The 20702-nt window shown below is 40.7% G+C and overlaps 1 protein-coding gene across 7 annotated transcripts in view; it reads right to left on the bottom strand.

The window, feature by feature from the left end:
• The window catches only part of znf536 (zinc finger protein 536), a 242453-nt gene that overhangs the window by 21186 nt on the left and 200565 nt on the right, over positions 1–20702 (bottom strand). Inside the window, exon 8 of one of the 7 annotated variants that reach the window (XM_034198879.1) lies at positions 1340–3929. The exons of the other annotated variants lie outside the window; for them this stretch is intronic. Within the exon in view, the coding sequence (XP_034054770.1) occupies positions 3775–3929 (155 nt within the window). The 3' untranslated portion in view covers positions 1340–3774. Of the gene's footprint in view, positions 1–1339; positions 3930–20702 lie in introns of those variants that run through there. 7 annotated transcript variants of the gene reach the window in all.

The following is a 20702-nucleotide window of genomic DNA, read 5'->3' as shown; positions in this document are numbered from 1 at the left end:
GCAGCAGCCATAAAAGATGGGTACCTGTCTGACAGAATGTGTTCAAACGATGGGGTAAATATGCACTGTATCTACAGTACTGCATATATGAAGTTGAAAAATACTAACCAATCGAACGTGACAACAGAATATTGAATTCTGATCACAGAACGGATAGTCTTGAGTATTTCTCAGTACATTCCCAGTGTGTGCAGACAGGGTTCCAGTGTGATGTGAACGAGGCCTCACTGTGGTACTTCCCAGGTACTACATGTTTTCTGCATCGTGAGATATTTGTTTTCTTCCTTTTTGTTACTAATACAAACATCATTTGACTGAGGAAATATTCTGGATGCAGTATTGTGTTCTTATAGTTATATTACTATGTTCCCAGTACTTGTTCCTCCACTGTACATTACATTGTCGCTGTGTACTTGCATAGAATGGTTCGACCAATGAGACTCTATCAATGCTATTCATTCTGTCTCCTTTAGGATACGTTAATGTTTGTGAATCATTCCAACATTTAAGTGGTGAGCTATTTATTCATTTGTTTTGCATATTGAATCAACTTAAAGTCAGTTGCAGCAAATAAACGCAGTAAAGAATCTGGTGTCTCTTGTCATATAGTAACTAAATTAACTTAGCACAAGGATTAACACAAAGTTACGGTAATATATTTCTTAATATGAAAAAAATATGTATACAAAAAAGAAATACATTTACGTTTTTGTATACTTTATATATTTCTAACTGGCTTAGGTTCAAGGTTCTTTATTGTGTCATACGAACATAGCTACAGTCACAAGCTAGTGTTCCCCGGGCAACATAAGGGACCCCAACCTTGCTATATGTGCAACAACATACTGTAGATCTGCTATTGACGGCTGGATAAGCATTGGATAATATATCTGATTTCCTATGTGTTGATACAGCTGTTTTTAGTAGAAAGAATAATAGTGTCTTTTATTCAAACGATATATTTATAAAGAAAGGGGGGTTGGTAGTCTCTAAGTGGGATGGTCCAAAGGAAAACATTGGGATGATGCTAGGTGAATAATACGCACTGCACGTCTCTGATCTGAAAGCATTTACTGCATTTTAATTCCTTTAAAACTCTCTCTATTTGCATGGGATGCCTTAATAAGCACGATCATATGTTTCTCATCAGAGAAAAACGCGTGCCGACAGTCATTTAGTTGTGTGTATTCGGCGCCATGATCACAGTCCGTGAAGATTCGCCCTCAAATTGACAGAGATAATAACGTGAGAGTGACGGACTACTCTCCAAAAAGCCACTTCTGATCACACAAAGAAGAAATGAAAAACATGAAACAGGCCGTCGCTCTGTGAGAATCAATTTTTTTTTTTTTTAGTTTGAATACATTTTATTTTTACTATAAGTACAGTTCAGTAGTTACAAAACAAAGCATCTGCCATGAGGGTACAGTGAAACATAAAGAGTGTTCAGCTCACAAGACAGGTTTTGTACATAATATGTGGAGTGGAATGCTCATTATAGCTGGTTCAGAGAAGGAGAGAGCCCACGTGAGACCCCCGCCATTAATCTCTCATCTTTACACCCCCGGAAAACAGAGATAGGGGTCAGAGGTCAAAGCCGCTGGTCGGTGCTTCCAGCAGGACTCGTCTGATTGGTTCACTCAGACCCCACTTCCTGAATTCCTCCCTTCTAACACCCTGTAATATTTCCCATTACTTCTCGTATGTCTCACTCATATTATTTTAGTTTTTAAATCCCCTCTTCTCCTGGCATATTGGAATTGAAAGAATGGTTAATTGTAGTCTACATAAATCAAATTAAAATGAAAAAAACAACCAAAACAGGCTGTACTGCAGCAAAATGTCCTCAAAGTTGGAATATGAGCACTGGAAAACACGCAGGGTTAAAGCAGTAAACGCTGCAGGTGAAAAGGGAATTTGCATACAAAAGAAATGGGGGTAACAAGTTGTCAAAGCCACATACAGTATAGAGGTTGCTCAAACTAAAATCATAAAGTATTATATTTGGACTGTACATACCGCATTAGAATTTTTCTCTGGGTTCACAAAAAATGACGTAGAAACATTTCACAATGCCAAGGGACACACAAACACACACCTTCAGTTTAGTTAGTTAGCTAGTTTTGTACTGTATAGGTTGGATTTATAATACTATCACAGTGCAAAATACTTCTGAGAACCGAAACAAATGAAAGAAATAAGAAAGGATTAAGTCCCTCTATGCATATTATGATTGTGTATATATGGGGTTGGGGGGGGGGGGGGGGGGGGGGGGGGGGGGGGGGGGGGGGGGGGAGGGCAAATATGTTTTGCAGCACAGGAGACGATTGTCATCTTTTTTTTCTTCTTTTGATCAGTAAATGGAGAAGGCATCAATGTACAGTACATATAAAACAAATCAAAATGAAATCAACCCTACGTCCTACGGTCTAGCACAGCTACATAGCTTTGTAGAAGCAATAACAGATGACTTGTATCTAAGGCTATACACAATATGTCTTTTTTTCCAGTTTTTTTTTGTTCTTTTTTGTAGTCTCATCTTAAAGTAAATACATCAAACCATTTCAGTAGTCAGTAACACTGTGCAACAATGATCGGTGGCAGTATTTTAGAAACATCTGCAACACTAGAGTCCTTGAGGTTGACATGAGAGATGAAGAGAAGGGGCCGGAGGGCGATAAAGAAAGTGTTCCCCCTTTTTTTTTTCATAAGATCTATTTTTTTAAATGTATTTCTTCTCAGTCAAACTCTAGAAGAACGCCTACCTTTTCAGGACGTGGCCGCGTAAACTACTGTCTTTGCTTTATCCTTGTCACAAATGCTTTAAAACCTTTGTTTTTTTTTAACTACTGTATATCTCTCTATGTACATTAAGCGTCTACGGGCGCTGTGATACAGAAAAAAGACAAAAAAGGGAGGCATATAGCAGAGAGAAGGCCTGTACTGGCCTGGGTATGGAGGTGTGTGTGGGGGAGGGGGGAGGGGGGGTATAGTATCATAAGTACATTTAGGGCAGTTTCATATTCTGTCTCCTTCACAATCATCATTAGCACCACCATCATCAAGAGTCAACTTCTTGCATCGTAGATTGTCATATGGTGCCCTGTCCGTCGATGACCATAATCAATGATGGTCATTGGACGTTAATGGTCACTCAATGCCAGCTGATAGGAGAGCATGAAGGGGGCTGGTCTGACAGGAAGTGTGCTCAGTCTCCGTCAGCAGCCCGGTAAAGTTTCTATTTTACAGTAGAATACATTCCAGGTATAATACAACGGTGGTCCGTGGACTCGTGAAATCTTCTTCATTCGACAGGAGTCTTTGAAAGCATTTGATCAAGCACTACACTTTAGTCATAATTTGGAGGAAAAAAAAACGTCTCTAGCTCAAGGAATGTATAAGAGATTGCGGTGCCAGTTACAGGAAGTGCTAATCAGACAGGTAGTTTCATCAAAAGAAAGAAAAACAAACATTGTATAAGAGAGAAAGACAACAAAGACAAGGGGGCATTCAGACCACAGGAGACACAACAGGGAATGTGCCGTCACTTGGTTTAGTGTCCGAGCGTCTCAATAATCCGTCCCCAAAGGAAAACTGTTCCTTCATATAGTTCTCGCCTTCTCTTGACTCTGACGGTAGTATGTGGTTTTTTTTTTTCATCTTAAATAAAGTCTTTGTTATAGTGTACTCCTTAATTTATCCTTCATTCTCCTCACCACCATCGCCTTCATCATCATCCTCCTCATCATCCTGCCTTGCTCCGGTGTGGGGCCGTTAGTCTTTGTTTACAGCGTGGGCGTCCAGCCCCTCGGGGTCGCCTAGGTTATGGTTGTTAGGGTGGTTAAGGTCGTTGTTAAGATGGTTGGGGTCGTGGGTCAGCGCGGGGTCGTGGGTCATTGGCTGGTCCTCCTCTCCTACCCAGAGATGCACTACAGCCAATAAGAGAACAAGAGGGAGATTAGCACCACGGACCCAACACACCGACCACCCCAAAACACACACACACACCTTCAGCAATGCATCATATGGTCAGTAGGGCCAATGGATGGGTATGATTAAGATTTGCACCATGGGTAATTGCTAATTTTGTCAAAATGTATTACATTTTAAAGACTTTAAAGGGTCGTTTCAACAAAATTACAAAGAAATAAAAAGTATTACATGCATATCTAGTCATAACAACCGGTTTAGTCAAATTTGTCCAGGTTCTTAGTCCATACACAAATACAATGGAGGTGAATACATGCTGGATAATCCATTGACTGACTGCACTGCACAAGTAACATGTAACACTGGCAACAGTTTTCATTGGGACAGTTTTTTTGTTAAGTAGTATTCCCAGTTAAAACTAGTCCATGGATTAACCCTAATTACAGGGAGAGAAAAAAACAAGTAAATAGAGTTTTGAATATAATAGAAATTCACCTCCATTGTATTGGCATATTGACTTTCAACACAACAATTGTTTTCGTGTCACACAGAACGATTTCTATTGGTAGTATGTTTCGTGCCTGCACCAAATAATAACAAATTAGAAGGAAACAAATATGACAAAAAAATACAGATTTCAGTATTCTGAGGCTCTGAGCCCCATTTATTTTCCTCACAGACGGCAAAAAAACTCAGACATTATACAATTTAAAATAAAAGGGTAAGATATTGAGTAAGAACATGTTTTTATGAACCCCACAGCTTCCGGTCTTCCAAGACCCGACCGGACAAAAAGACGTGGTGCAGGCACGAAACATACTACCAATAGAAATACATTACTTTTAAAATCGTTCTGTGTGACACGAAAAAAATGCAAGAATCGTGTTGGTGAACACGAATCAATAGATTCAATTAATTTCGTGACTATAACACAAAATGCCGTGAGACTGGGTTGTGACTTTAGTTACCAAAAAAGGGTATCTCCAATCCTGGACAAATGAAACCAAAAGCATCAGCATGGCTAGATATAAGCCAAACATTGTTCATTTTTGAGTGAACCGACCCTTTAAAATGTCTAAATCAAATTCAGATTATGCATTATATTAGTTGTGATTAACAATGTAAAACACCAGGACCAGCAACAGAAAAACCTCCAGCTCAGAGTGCCACGTTTAAATCATTGGATCCGTTATGCCGTATATACTGATGATACCTGTTTCTATGTTAACACTAAAACAGGAACACTTCAAAATGAAATACATTCAGGTACAACAACTACACAGGTTACATCTATATCCAGTTTAATTCACATCTCTGAGACAATCAGTATTACCATCTTAATGCAGATCTATTGAACTGGATCGCATTGTAGGGTGTTCCTGTTATTATCTTACCTACGAAACTATTAGAAAGGTACAAGGCTGCTCCTTCAAAAAGCAAGCTCAGCAGATCTTCTACTGCAGAAATCTACCATCAGTTCTTTCTAATTGTATTTCTGCATCTTCTGTACACAGCAGCGCACATTGATATTGTGACAGTGAAATAATCATTTCTAAAATGATACGAGACACTAACACATTACGGTTACGACAACTGGAGTACTTTCCTACTTGTTACAATCAAGTTGCTTGGCTCAATAAGTGTGACAGGAAGTGTGACAGTGGGTGAGAACGAAGTGAGTAAATCTAATAAAAAAAGTTTTTAAGACTCGGTGAGACAGTAAGAAATGCATAACTGTAATTAGGTCCCACCGCAGCGGCCACTAAATAATACAACTTGCCCCCACCCCCCATGTCTTTTTCTACACTTTCATTCCCTCAGCAACTTCTTTCGAAAATTATTTTGCAATAAAACACCAGCGAACACATTTGCATGTCATGTTCTTTTAAAGTGGCGTTATGAATCTGACAAAACCAAATTAAAACACAGGTTTATTTGAGCTGTGCTTGCGCGAGGACGGAAATGGATATGAAAATGAAAGGAAGTGGCGCCGTAACAGAGAGAAAATAAAGAGCTATAACATGATAAAACATCTCTTAGATTCAGCGCCGGGTAATAACTCTCAGGCTGTCGGTGCGTGGAGGGAACAACCCCAACATCGCTGCAACCATTTACTCTGTTTGTCTCATATGGTTTCTGCTTTGAATGCTCCGCTTCAGATACTTCCAATTACACTTAAGGATAATTACAAATGGCTGTATTTATTCAAATGTTATTGGTAGAGATTTTGATTAAACTTAAGTTCGAGTCGTATTCCTAATGCACGTTTATAGTGACCTAGATCATACCAAACACCATTAACATGACTAGCTGTGAGAGTACAGTATGTACATGGAGGTTTGTTTCTTTTATATCCAAGTAGCACACATTAGAATTCCTAAGGATATGTTTTCATGACCAACTTTCACCACAAGATGGCAAGCTAAGGCAGTAAATAAGACGTCGATGCCACAGCTAAGCATACCTCTGCATATACTCGGACATGTATTTCTCTATTGAGGGAGATGCACTTTTAAAATGTCTGTATTAGAAGTCATAATTAAAATAAAATATAAAAATAAAGTTTTCTCTCTCTCCCCAAGGGCACTTCCTGCCTTTGACTTCCCTGTAACGAAACTTCCCGTAACGAGCTCCAGATTAGGCCCCATATTTGATTTGCACTGTTCATTAACTAAGCCACCTGGAATGTTATTATTTAAGCACGGTGCTCCTTCTCCCCAAACAACTGCCACTGCGAAGGGGGAGAGATTTCCTGGCCAACTTTATAGATTTAGCATAACTTCCCCTCACAGTTTTTAATTTCCCATTCGGGCAGGCGGCAGATGCACCTCGCAGACACAGAAAACCTGCCTGGCATTCATTCATCACATGAATGCGAGTCTTATCTGTGTGCAAATATGCTAAGCGTGCTACATGCGCATACGAAATGGAAGTTTGATATTGACAAAAATATTCCTCAATTTGAATGATCTAACTATGATTTTCTCATATTAAAGCCAACATTAAATCTAAAGTGCATGCCCATATGTGACAGAGTAAGTTTGCCCTCTTGTGGTTGGTTGCGATATAGCTGTTTGAGACGGGTGCTTATTGGAGAGGATAGGACCTGGGAACATATGGTGTGAGGACGCACAGCTCCAGGATCCATCCACTGTTAATACATGTGTCATGCTTAACAGAATGGATAAATGGGTAGGAGGATGGAACAATGGCATACCACTGCACTCGGAGCATGTGTTTGGACCGCCTTGGGATACTGGTGGACTATGTGTGTGTGTGTGTGTGTGTGTGTGTGTGAGTGTGTGTGTGCGTGTATGTGTGGGTGGGTGTGTGTGTGAGTAAGTGTGTGTTCTCGTAGGCATCACCTGACATTAATAGCAGTCTGTGAAAGCATCAGACAACAAACGCAAATGAAGTAAAGCTGGTATTCTGCAGTGAAATACTTTCTGATTCATGAGACTAGTATGGTGTTGGAAGGCATTTTTGGGATATTATAGCAAATGCAATTTTTAGCTAACCCTAACCCCTAACTTGTGCTTCTGTCTATTTATAATCTGTGCCAATAAGATTATGTTTTAAGTTTGTCTGTTATCATGATGACACAAAAGTTACTGGCCTGATTTATTCATGGTCCAAGAAGCACCCTTATAATTTTTGGAGCAGATCCGAATCACGGTACCCATACACACTTTATTTTTCACTTATGGAGACGGCCTTGATCGCACTCCGAGTGCCCTTTCTAGTTATTTCAATTTTTGATGAGCACGAGGGTTTAGCTAATATAGATTTTTGAAGGTCGATAGGTATTTTAAAGTGGAGCTAACCTGAGCTGACATTTTGGGTTCAACTTCAGTTCACGCTGTTGAAATGGCATTATAGGGTGTTGGAAATGGTCAGTTCACACGTATAACCTGTTCTTATTTCTCCAGTTTAAGAGAAAAAAGAGTCTGAGATAAGTACAGACTGTGGACTGGTACTTCAGAAAGGTACCAGTTTTCCCCTTAGGCACTGTCAAAGTATCCTTAAGCAGGACACAGACCCCCCACTGGTGCTGTATAATAACCCACTGCTCCTAATACTAGAATGACGATGAAAGAGGATTTCACTGGAATCCTCCATTTCCGTTGTCAGATATCTATCAAATGTAACTTGATACCGCACTGTATTTCGCTCTAATGTAAAAAGACGAGAGCCCCCAGGCATCGCAGGCCGCCTGGTAGCCGTGCATCGTGTCATCCTCTCTACATATGGACTTCAGCAGTGAGTGTGCAGATCTGTGTGAACCCTGAGTGAGCCGCTGAAGGTGGCTGGGGCTCCTTTGTTCCCTCTCCCAGGCATCCGGGCCCTCCACTAGCAGAAAGTGTTGTTCTTGGCACAGCCCCGTCTCATTGTACAGCCCAGTATTTATAAATATGTAAATATGAGCGGCACCAGGCATAACACGGCCCGCTTGTATACACCGAGGAGGAGCGGCGAAGAAGGAAGTGAGCACCACCTCCCTCCTTCCCCCCTTCTCCAATTTTTTTATTTTTAGATGGTTTTAATGAATACAGGATGTTTATAGTTACCATTCCCTATGATTCGCACAAAAGACTAGAAAAATCCACATCCACCCCTCCCCTGCACCCAATCTCTCAAAGCACTACTAAAGAAGAAGAAAGGGTGAGAGTTAAAAAAAAAAAAATCAAATTTGTGGTGGAACGCAGCAGGATTGTTGTGCTCTCTGTCTGCTTTGCGCTCAGATCCCTACTAAACAAACATAGTGTGGTGTTAAGGTGCAACAAAGAGTGACGAAGAACTGCAGGTGGAGAGTGAGCGGGAGAAGAGACGAGACGTGGCAAGGTTACTCGCGAAGCAACTTCAAGGCAGCGCGCAACTTCTGTGTTATTTCTGTTTTTTAAAGTCGCGAAAATAATACAAAAGCCGAATCAATATGTGCGAAGAGGTGGGTAAAGAAGGTTACCTGTTTCCTGTTGTCTGTGATAATGTGTTTTTTTCTCGCGTCTGTCTTTTTATAAACTCGGTTTTTGTTTTCCTGCAAACTCTCGGGGTCGAGAACGAGGTGATGCGTATGACAGGATGGAAGGATTCAGAGGAAATGTAAAAGATAATGATTGCAGTCGGGGGGGAACACAATGAAGTGAATGTTAGTGGCCTCTTTTCTATCTTTCGCTCTCTGTCTCCAAAACTATTTCTGAGGCTAAAAGATTGCCGGCTTGATAATACCTCCGCTGAGCAATTTAAGCCCAAACACTCTGATGCTACAATCTGTCTTCTCTGCCTGATAGCGCTTTTCTCCCCTCTCCTCTCCAAATTACTTTCTTTCATATCTAATTATATTTGCTAATGATCTTATAAGAGAATAATGGAATGTGCTTGATCTATTACCTTTTTTTTTCAATACATAAATACAATGCGGGGGAAATGACTATTGGAGACAGGAGGAAATGTTTTTTTTTAATGTTTTTGATGAGAGGGAAAATGAAGCTGGGAGCTGCAGGGTCATTAATGGGCGATGAACACAGAGGTCATCTCTCACATTCTCTTTGACATTTCTCTCATCTGACGTGCTGAAACAATCACAACCTCATCCGCACGCTTCAATCTGCCCCTTCGCTTCGCTGTTCCCCCGCTAATCTTCCAGATATCCACCTCCAGTCTCTTTGATCTTTTAATGGAAACATCGAACTTTGTTAGCTGCCAGATACAGCCTCGCCTGTTTATGTTCTGCCTTTTTTGCATTTGGCCCTAAAATTCTAAGTTGAATCCTAACAGGGGGATACGATCAAGGAAGTATTACAGGATGTTGATTTAGGAGATATACCATCAAAAAGACTGACAATATATTAGATCACATTCATGTTTTAGTGGCCTCGGTTGAAAAGAGCACCTCTTCTATTTTATGAATTCTAGAACCTGTTGTAGACTGTCTTCTTGGGGCGCTTTATTTATATAAGAAAAAAACAACCCAGATTATGACATGACAGAAAGCATGAGAGTGCAAACTGGATGAGGCTTCTTACTGTATTAGCTGTCTCGGAATAACCATCCAGCGCTACTTGCTGACTCTCGATATTCCTGAAAAAACTTCTAAACTAACCGTTGTCGGTTTCTAAAATGAAGACAGACACAGTGATTGCATGGCTTAATTCTACCCCAAAATGGGTTGAACTATTTTAGGAATATAACAAAAAAACATTCCAAATGAGTTGCCATGTTGGTTTAGTTTGAGGGTTAGGGTTAGAGTTAGGATTAGGGTCAGCCCAAGGGTAAAATAGTTTGACCAATCCAGGGCCTAGCACCATCAGGCTAATCTTTCTAATCGAGTTACCCTCCACACTGTTTGATTCTTGGTCTTTGTGATCTTGATCGCTGTATTGTGTGGTCTTGTCCATTAGCGTGTTAGCTTGTATGTTAGCATCTGAAAGTTGTGTCTAGGGTTTTGAGAAGGGACCAAGCTTAAACTGTCACGCTGCCAATATCTGCCAGTGTCCCTCCATGACTTTCTCTGTTTCAGCACAGATTTCCGCACAAGAAAAATAGTACTTCTAATGATCATCCCCCTTTTCAAATGATGGCCTTACACTCACAAAACCCATTGGCCTTTTAACTGAATAACTCTTCTCCCTCTCTGTTGCCAAACCCCTGTCCCATCCTGTCCCTCCCTCACTCCCTTCCTCTTAAGCCTCTTCTCCATCATCCATTCTTCCCTTCTTTCTCTTCTCCCCTGTTATATTTGTTTCCCTCCACAGGCCGTAGGACAAGCCAGGCCATGACAGGCACTCTAAACCCCCTGCATTAATGGAAGGAAATGGCATTCGATCCCTGTTTGATCTCCTAATCATTTCTGCTGAAATGATAATTAGTGCCCTTCCAATCCTCCCACTGAGGAGGAGAAAGGCTTGGGTTGAGGGGGGGTGGGGGGAGGTGGGTAAATACATAAATAGAAAAACAATCCTCTTGCTTTTTAGACCCCGAATGACATCTTTGTCACCAAGCCGGGCATGTTCATAACCAACAAGTGCTTTCCTTTCCATGCACATTTCCCATCCTTTTCCACACAGAGAAGGGGATACACACACACACACACACACACACACACACACACACACACACACACACACACACACACACACACACACACACACACACACACACACACACACACACACACACACACACACAGAGAGACACAGTGCCTGGCGACAGCTGTCTGTGATTCTTTTCAGCTGACATAATCCTGATTGATTCGTTCAGCAGATACAAACTGGGTCCACTTCTGCCCTTTTACTGGGGGGGGGGGCTGAAACATAATACAGCCTTTTATTCGGCAACAATGTAACATAATGGCGTTGGAATGTGCAGGGGAAAAAAGGCCATGTCTTAAATGCTTGTGACACACTGTGCTTTGAAAAAGGCTGTAGTCTAATGTAAAAGAGAGAAAGAGGGAAAGAAATCATTAAAGTGCCAGATTACCCATGTGCCCCGGTTCTATCACAGTCAAATGAAGGCTGGTATTTTGGAGAACTTTTTCTTCATCTTTCCTTATTTGTTGTCTCTTTATAACTCCGTGTTGTCTTCATGTTCTCACAAGGAAATCAAGGATTTAAGCTCTAGAGTTCCAATGTTGTTCATACTTTTCTGAAAAATATGCTTTTGTTCAGGGAATAGTTGAGGTCATCTCATCCACACAAAAATATGCTTTGTTAACATGAACTCTAACATCCCCCTTATTCACTGAGATATGGACGAAAGCTAGAGTCCAGGACACTGGATGTTTGTGTCGGTGCCTTCAGCTGTAATGTGTGTGTGAATGTCCTACAATCTGCCTTAACAGCAAAGATAGCTCCAGCTTCCTTTCAAATCTCACTTTACAGACTTTCTTTATGGGATTCTATTCAATTCAATTCAATCTACAGTACAGGACCTCTTTGTGTGTTTGCTGAGATTCGTCTCTGTGGTGTATACTAACTGAACAGCTGTGTTTAAAGAAATACCAACAATTATCTTCTATTGTTACTATTATAACTAAGAACGCAAACTTCTTGTCGATTTTGAAGTAACAACCATGACATGTCTAGTATTTAATCCAACAATAAACCTTTTTCTTCTAAGTTTTGGACCTTTTACATCGTTTTAACCTGAATTTAAATATGTAAAACAGCAGGATTATACATTGGGTACTAAATCACTAAGTGGTAACCTTCTTGTCCTAACACAAACACACACTCTTTAAGTATTTCCTTTATCTGCCTTTGTGAACTTCTCGACTGATAGGGTTAGGGTTTGGTTTTGACATTAAAACCATAAAATGTCTATGATTTAATCGAACAATAAGGCTTTTAGTTATTGACAAGTTTAAGAAAGTTTTTACCCAAATATGATTTTGTGAAGCATCAGGATTAAACATTGGGCAGCAAACCAATAGGATGTACTAATATCAGGACCTTCTTCTCTTAACATAAGCACACACTTATTAAGTCTTTCCCAGCTCTTGCAAACTTCTCGTTGGTTTTGTAGTGCATCACCAGTAAACTACAACACACAAGAGAGAAGACGGCCTTCCTGCGAGTCACTTGTATTCATTTTAGGCGCTAATCTGCGAGCCACGGCCCTCCCAGAAGCGTGTGGTGTTATCCGCACCAGCACCGTGCTGGTGACATATCTGGTTACTAATTCAGTGTGGCATGAAGCCAGATGGGACATGGGAAGGAAGAAGGAGTCTGTTAATCGGCCATTGAAATGTATCCCCAAACCCGTTTACTGGGACAGAAGAAGAAGAAGAAGAAGAAGAAGAAGAGGAAGAGGAAAGACAAAAGGAGTGTGACGACACAGTATGGAGGATGTATGTACAGCAGACACAGGAGGACGAGACGGAAGCAAATAGGGCGATATTATATAGGGCAATGTGCATATATAGGGCAGCGGTAAGTGTGTTGCCCTCCTAAAGTGTATGATAGCCACTCATAAAGGCAGACAGTGATCATAAATCCCAACCTGAAATAATGAAGCCAACATATTAGGCCTTTCATTAAATGGGGAGACTGGTGAGTGGAAGGTCAACTTGTTGTAGCCTTAGTGAAACGTCCAGGAAACAATACAGAGGTGAACATAAAGCAAGTCTTTATAGAGGGACGTTATGAAGATAGACAGGAGTAGCATTTATAATAACAGAGAACCTGTTTCCCAGCTTTCTCGTGGTGAATAAATAATATATAATAATATATTAAAACTAGAGCTGTCAAACGATTACAATTTGTAATCAGATTAATCACAGCTTAAAAATTAATTAATCATGATTAATCACCATTCGAACTATGTCCAAAATATGCCATTTCTTTATGTATATTGTTGTGGGAATGGAAAGATAAATGAATTATTAATTATTATTATACTATGTTTATTATAAAATGTTTCTGTGTGTCAAAATGAAAGACAGCCCACACACCTATCAATCATCAAACCGTGGGGTCTTAATTCATTACGTGTTGATTTCTATCAACCGGGGAGTACTTCAGGAAAGTCGACGGGGGGCGGCGGCTCGTGGAGTACTTCTTGACCACAGAGTGTGAACGTTGTGATCAGCTGTTTTAGCGCAGTTCTCCAGTGAAGGGGGGGAGTCTCCCTCCGCAGCCGGTTGGCGTAGTTTTGGCACAATTCCGTTGTACAGACCGACGTTAACAGCTGCCCTGTCTGTGCACACGGAGACCGACTCTGTCGTCCGGTGATCTAACCGCCTTCTGGAAAAGCTTCACAAGTGCGCTTTGTAACACAAGTAACGGTACGCATTTCAGATTACGCACATAACCTGCGTACCAGTTATGTGCACCCCTGTACTACAGCAAAAGTATTCTCCGTCGGGACTTCCTGCAACAACACCACGCCGTTATCTTGATTCTGATTGGCCAGAAGACATTATCAAAGATGTTCTATTGAGAAGACGATCACTACGTGACAAAAGTTTTCAAAACCGTTTCTGGTCTTCGGTATTTCCAGACAAGTGGCTACTGAAATCAATCTGACTAACTGCTGTCTGTGCAATTTACTCCGCGCGAGTTGGCGGACTTTATTTTGCTTACTTTAACATCATTTTTCATGGTGGGGCTAAGCCATTTCTTGGTATGGCTGTAGCCTACCCCAGCCATACCCTGGCGCTGCCACTGGTGGGATGTATGGGGCGGGCCATGCGTTACATTTGTTAAATATTTGTAACAATTAATTCCAAAAATTAATTACCGCCGTTAACGCGATAATTTTGACAGCATTCATTAAAACACATTTTCTGAATAAGTCACTGAGTGTTCTTATTCTAGTTCAGTGTGTGTGCTCCCTGGATTCCCAGGTTAGCTGTCGATCAAATGATTGTACTTAATTACATTTACTGCAATGGCTTTGCACCTCAAACGTGTCAAAATCTAGTTGAGGGATTTTATTCGACTTTATTTCATGATCGCACTGGGCTTATTTTGTAAATACAGTGTAGTTTAATCGCATTGCCTCAGATGAAGTGTTACCTGGGGACAGGTGTTTAAGTCACTTTGAGAACTTTAATTCAACATTACGGGGGACTGAATATAGTTTTTGGATAATGTTGAACCCTTCGCAGTCCAACATCACTTCATTCCTCAAACCGAACCAAATTAATTTGAAAATAAATAAATAATAGTCAGTGCTCCTAAAACTACAGAAATAGTCAATTCCACAACATTGTTTGTGAAGAATGGCTTTGTCTCGCAGATAACCGAATAAGTACATCTTGCAATATTATATAATTCAAATATTTGTTAATTTGGGATGATTTTGAATGAATTGGAATACAATCAAAATAAATAAATGGGTAGAGATTCCACAGTTTGATGACCTCGAGCTGTCCTTCTCTTCTCCAATGCTGACCCATATATTTGTTTCTCCTTTCTTTGAGTTTTTCCCTCCTCATCTCCACTTCAGTGTTTCCAGATTTAAAGAGCGAGAAAAGAGGCAGAGGCAGTGAGAAATGAAAACAAGTGGAGCACCTGGCTTCTTTTTACCGTGGTTCCACAGGCTCTCAACGGTCTCTGATGATTCAACAGTTGCCGCTACAAACATCTGCTGCGTGCTCTTAGCAGATCTCAATTAAGACTCACACAGCCGGGCACGCCATCCCTTATTTATGCTTTTTTTCCTTCTTCTTCTTCTTCTTCTTCTTCTTCTTCTTCTTCTTCTTCTTCTTCTCTTGAATCTTTTTTTTTCTCCCCCAACATGCCAAACGAGGGAAAGAGGCCAAAAGGTCTGCTTAAAGAGAACATTACGAGGTGGAAAGAGAGATGTTGAGAGGAGGTTGGAGGTGCTGGCAAGAGATTTTTAAAAACTTGGCAATCTCTCCAACGCTGGCAGCACTTTTAAGGAAATATAACAACAAACGTCGACAAGCAGCAGCCTTAAGCCCTCCCTCGTTTGTCTCTTTCCCCTGTTTTTTTGAAAAGGCACCCAAAAGAAAGAGACGAAGAAGAAGGAGCAGGAGTGAGTGTTGATATGATTATGTAAATGTAAACAGGATTTCCTGCCGACTGGAAGCCGTTTTTTTCTCTGACCCGTTCTCCTTGCAAATCTTCCATTTAAGACGAATTCCCCCGGGGAGGCCGCTCCGCCATTACTTAACGGGATAATTATGATATACTAAACCTTTCCAAGATCAGCCCCCCCCCCACACCCCTCCACTTCCTCCTCGTCTTCGCCTTCTCCCAATCCCTCGCTCTTTCTCCATTTCTCCTCTGAGTGTCTCACTCTGTCCTTTCCTTATGTCTGTCCTTCTCAGTAAAGCTGATGTGTCTCTGAGCTGTCCGAATAAAAAAATAACATTTACTTTGTACGGGTTTATTGAGGCTGTATTATATTGTTATTTTTATATTAAGTCCACTTTTTGGGGGTTTTAAGGTGTCAACATTGAACAGCTACTGCAGTCGTATCGGGGGACATTTGATCAATAGATGGAGCTGATTTCATTCCAAAATGTCCCACATTGTGGAAAATCTAAAGCAGTGTTATGCAATATATCTAAGCTTTCAAAGTGGTTTCTTATGCTATTATTACAATGACACGAACATTTGTGATTGTTTTACCTCAGAATTAGAAAAATGTATATATTACAAAGAATTAAGAAGGGAACAAACACAATTCATTGTAAAGATGACTCTTTCTGGATCCCTTTTCCTGTAGCTATGGTACATATTGCATTTTCTAAAATGTCAGTTTAACTTTGTATTAATAGGCAACAATCTTTCTCTCTTTAAAGTTCCTTTCAAGTGCGTATTGACTGTGCTTTCCTAATCATTTCATATTACCAGAAACAATACACACATTCACAATAGTGCATTCCTAATTAAACCTAACGTTATTGAACCACAAAAGGCCTCTGTCAGATTAAAATCTCTTTTTTGGGACTCATTTTGAAAACGTTCCACTGGAAACAAAGTGGATCTTTCTCCTTGTTATTAGTAGATTGTTATGTTTTATGTATTCTAATAGTCATACAGTCATTGCTAACTTATGTAAGGCAGCCAAATGTTCCAAATGTCTCATAGAGAAGATCAAAAAGTGTCCAAACATGTCACAAATGTCAAATAAGAGCGTAAATATCAAACTAATGCTACTATGGTACTACAGGTAAATGAAAAAGGGATGTTTTACGGCTGTATATATTTTAATTTTAATACTGTAAGCCTGTTTCCATTCAGCTGTGAAAGTGTGTTAATCCTCTCACTGTGACCTAACACCATGACCTCACGATGGAAGAATTGAGCACTTTCACATTATATTCCACGTTCCCCTGTCCCACAGTGTGTGTGTAGCCGAGTGCTATCCATAATGCTCCGTGCTTACCCTTTGATCCCTCTCTGGAACAAAGGAACACACACTTTTGATACCAAGACCTGGGGAAATGTGAGCAGAAATCATGCTGTTCCAAACATTTCATAATGCAGACATAGGACTTAATTGCAACGCAGCGCGGTTGTTTGGTTCCTTATTTACTTATCAACTTTGTTACAGAGCCGCACGTCAAACTATTTACGCGCTGGTGTAAGCACTTACGGCTACGATTCTTTTCGCTTGACAACGGCCGTAAACAGACGAGCCGGAGATCAAAACTGTTCATCAGAGAGCGTGACAGATGACAGATATGGCAAAAAGATTTTCCATGATCTTCTGTGCACATGGAGAAGGCGGGCGGGGGGGTGAAAAAGAAGAAAGAAAAGGAACAAAAAGGGGGGATGAATATGAAAAAAAAGGAAATTAAAGAAAGGTTTCTTTACTTGCACAGCGCAAGAAGTGGCAAAGACAGAAACTTCCCACGTTGGGTAATGTGTCCGATCAATAATGTATCTCCACACAGAGCGCGTGGTGGAAGGTGAAGGCGGAGCGTTATTTCAAAAATGAAAGGACCAGGCGTCCGTCACAATCATTAGTTTGTTTGCTCTGTTAATTGGGAGCTCATAAATTACTCAGATGTGAACAAAGATCTCCGCTTTGACCTTGGGCGGTGCAGACATGACAGATGATGTTAAAACCTTGTGAACATGTAGTAAAGGAAGTTGTTTGGCACTGCAACCACTTGCCAAAATGTTCCCACAGATTGTGTAAGTGTATAAGAAATACTCAGCTTTTCCACAAAACCATTGGGTGATCCATAATTATATTCTTTTTATTTAATGCTCCATTTTGATGTCAATACTTTAAAAAAAAAACTTTGACCCATTGACAGAATGTAAGGGGAAAGAAAGTATTTTTATTTTAAATTAACGGAAAATAACCTGTGCAAATTGATGAAAGTGTACATTTTCTGTAAATGTTAAATTTGGTAGAGACTAATATTCCCAAAAATGATGTGGTCAGTAAAAAAAAGAATATCATTTTTGCACAAAAATATGCAAAAAAGAGACAAATAATCAAACTTTTCTTCAATAGTTTTATGTTTTACAAAATTGGATACAAAAGAACGATTTTACAAAGATAAATGCTACTTCTAATTTTGATGCATAGAGAGCAAATAATAGCCGTCTTCCGTCTCTGAACCTCTCTGCCTCCCCCCCTCCCTGCCTGAACCATTGTTTTGCTGCTGAAATCCATAACATTTCTTTTGTTCCCCTACTTTCTGTAAGCCTGCTCTCTTATTTTCCCAAGGCCGAGAAACTTCAGACATGAGAACCCCTGATATAAAACCAGGGAAATTTACCTGGGATTAGCAGCCATTGACAAATAACCTTGGTGATAGATGCACAGTAGATTTGGTTCAAAGCTCTCCCGGCAGCCTCAAAAGAGATTAGTTCACTTCTTATCAGGTCAGCCGCGTCGCCTGGGAAATGTGTTTAAAGTCACATTGATTTATTGAAAGATTCCCCAATAAGAAGATATCTCTCGACTTAAGGAGTGTGTGTGTTCCTGCGTGTGTTCCTGTGTGTGTCGTGTGAACGCAAATAAATTACACTGCCTGTTCGAGCTGTTAGAAAAAAAAAAGTCTGCATAAAAGATATTTGCAACAAATGCGCTTCAAACTAAAAAAGCACTTCTGGATAACTAGTGTTGAATACTGCCACTGGAGATAGACGATCCCATTCTCTGTCTACCTGTCTCGCCCGCTCTCTCACTCTCTCTCTCTCCATTTACCCCATGCTGATAGTGCTGCTGAAAACAGTGATTGTACAGTGGTGAGACACAGAGCGACGCTGACAGCGAGGTATAATAAGGCCTCTTTGTTCCCCAGAGAGAGAGAGGTAGAGAGACATGAAGAAAAAGTGGGGTTGGGGGGGGGGCAGCTTTCATTTACACCATTACCTTCTTAAGCGTCATTATCGGGCCAAGGAGAAGACTGTGGGAAAGCGGGTGGGGCAGCCAATGAGGGGAAATGACAGATTTGACATGTCGCTCACCAGGGCCATCTGAGGGATGACGTTCTCAATTCTTCCCTCTTACACACGCACACACACACACACACACCACACACACACACAAACACACACACACACACACACACACACACACACACACACACACACACACACACACACACACACACACTTTTAAGTTTGTCTTGTAAACCTCTCATTCATTCATTCTTCCATTTGATGTTTCTCCATGGGTAAGCCCTATGGACCGTATACAACAAGTGGACTTGGTCATTGAGACGACATCAATTGAATTCTAGAGATTGGGGTTATGGCAGACGCCATCTTGGTTGTTTGAAAGGAAAAGTGACACTAGAAGTTCGAGCTATGGCTCAACATGAGGTGTTTACGAGAATTGGAGGTTGTGATTGTGATGTAACCCATTGAAGCCTTGAGTCTGGGGTTTTGGCGATGCCCATCTTGGGTTTTTTGGAACTAGAAGTGAAACGAGAGGTTGGAGCAATCGCTGGACATTCTTAGGCAAACGGAATGTTACGATTAAGTAAAGTTACCATAGTACTTCAACAGGAATGGTCCAACAGACACCCCATTCCATATATTCCTTATCGATGTCTGAAGAAAAAGTCTAGTATGTGTAGAAGTGGAAGTGTTTAGACTCATCTCTCAAGTGTTCTTTTTTATTCTTTACACAAATACCTCTAAAACTTTTTAGATGTGCAACATGAATGCCTTCCAGGAAGTCGTCATCCCAATATTTAAAGAATTACTGCCATTAATAGACGGGAAGCCTTTTGCCTCTTTCCCACAATGTCAGACATGTAAATATAGCATACACTGCTAGTTCATTCCCAAATGTGTTGGATTGGCCCTTAGTTTAGGGTTTGCTCAAGTTCTTGGAATAACATTTATTTACTGATCTCACTTTGTGCATGTGGGCGTTACGATGTTGAAACAGGAAAAGGACAAAACACAAACTCTTGCGACAGCATTTGAACCAAAATATCATTGTATGGTTTATGAATGAGCCACAACACATACTGTCCGGTCGTACCTTTCTCCAGTTCCTCTATCTTTCTCAAAAACCTTCCACCCCCCATCTCTCTCCCATCTCCTTCCCCCGTGTCTGGCTTCCTCCGCATACCTCCAACCCTCCTTTCTCTGTCTCTCTGTCAGTTTCCATGCTTCCTCCATGCCTTCGTCTATCTCTCCCGCTGTTTGCTTTTAACTCTTGAGGTCATCCGGGACCCCTGGGCAGCTATCCCAGAATGCTGAGCCGGCTAACGTCCTGCGGAGTTGCCTTCTGGACAGAGCGGACAACCGAGCCAGGACTCGATCGGCGCTCGTACCCAACCATGTATTCAGCCACTGCTCCACCCAGAAAAGAGAGGGATCTTCAAAGGGTTCCTTGGTTAGGACGGTGGTTCTATATCGAATTGCAATAACTACAGCAAACCTGTGATTGGTAAATGTAACATCAATACATCATTATCACCTTCATTTGTAGACATTGGTGTAATTACCACAAACAAACAGCCGACCACCAAGACTGGCAGCTACTACTGGCATCGATAACGTGTTTTACTTTGTGTGCCAGCCTGATTTATGGCACACAAAGAGATTTATATGAGATAAAAGTAAATAAGAGAAAAGAGGGATGAGAAGAAGTATCCTCATGGTGTCAGGGGGCAAAAGGGTGTAGGGGTATACAAATCTTTGCAACTTTATTTTACATGTTTACTTAATTTATTCTGCCTTTTTATATGTGTTTTCCCATTTGCTGTAACAATGTGAGTTTCCATGCAGTGGGACAAATAAAGGATTTGTTATTCTGATCAAATAAGTATAAAGAAGCAGGAAAAGGAACTGTACTTTAATAACAACTGTATTATCATG

Source organism: Gymnodraco acuticeps, unplaced genomic scaffold (assembly GCF_902827175.1).
Source record: "Gymnodraco acuticeps unplaced genomic scaffold, fGymAcu1.1, whole genome shotgun sequence".
Classification (NCBI taxonomy): Eukaryota; Metazoa; Chordata; class Actinopteri; order Perciformes; family Bathydraconidae; genus Gymnodraco; species Gymnodraco acuticeps.
This window is presented reverse-complemented; position numbering and strand designations above follow the sequence as displayed.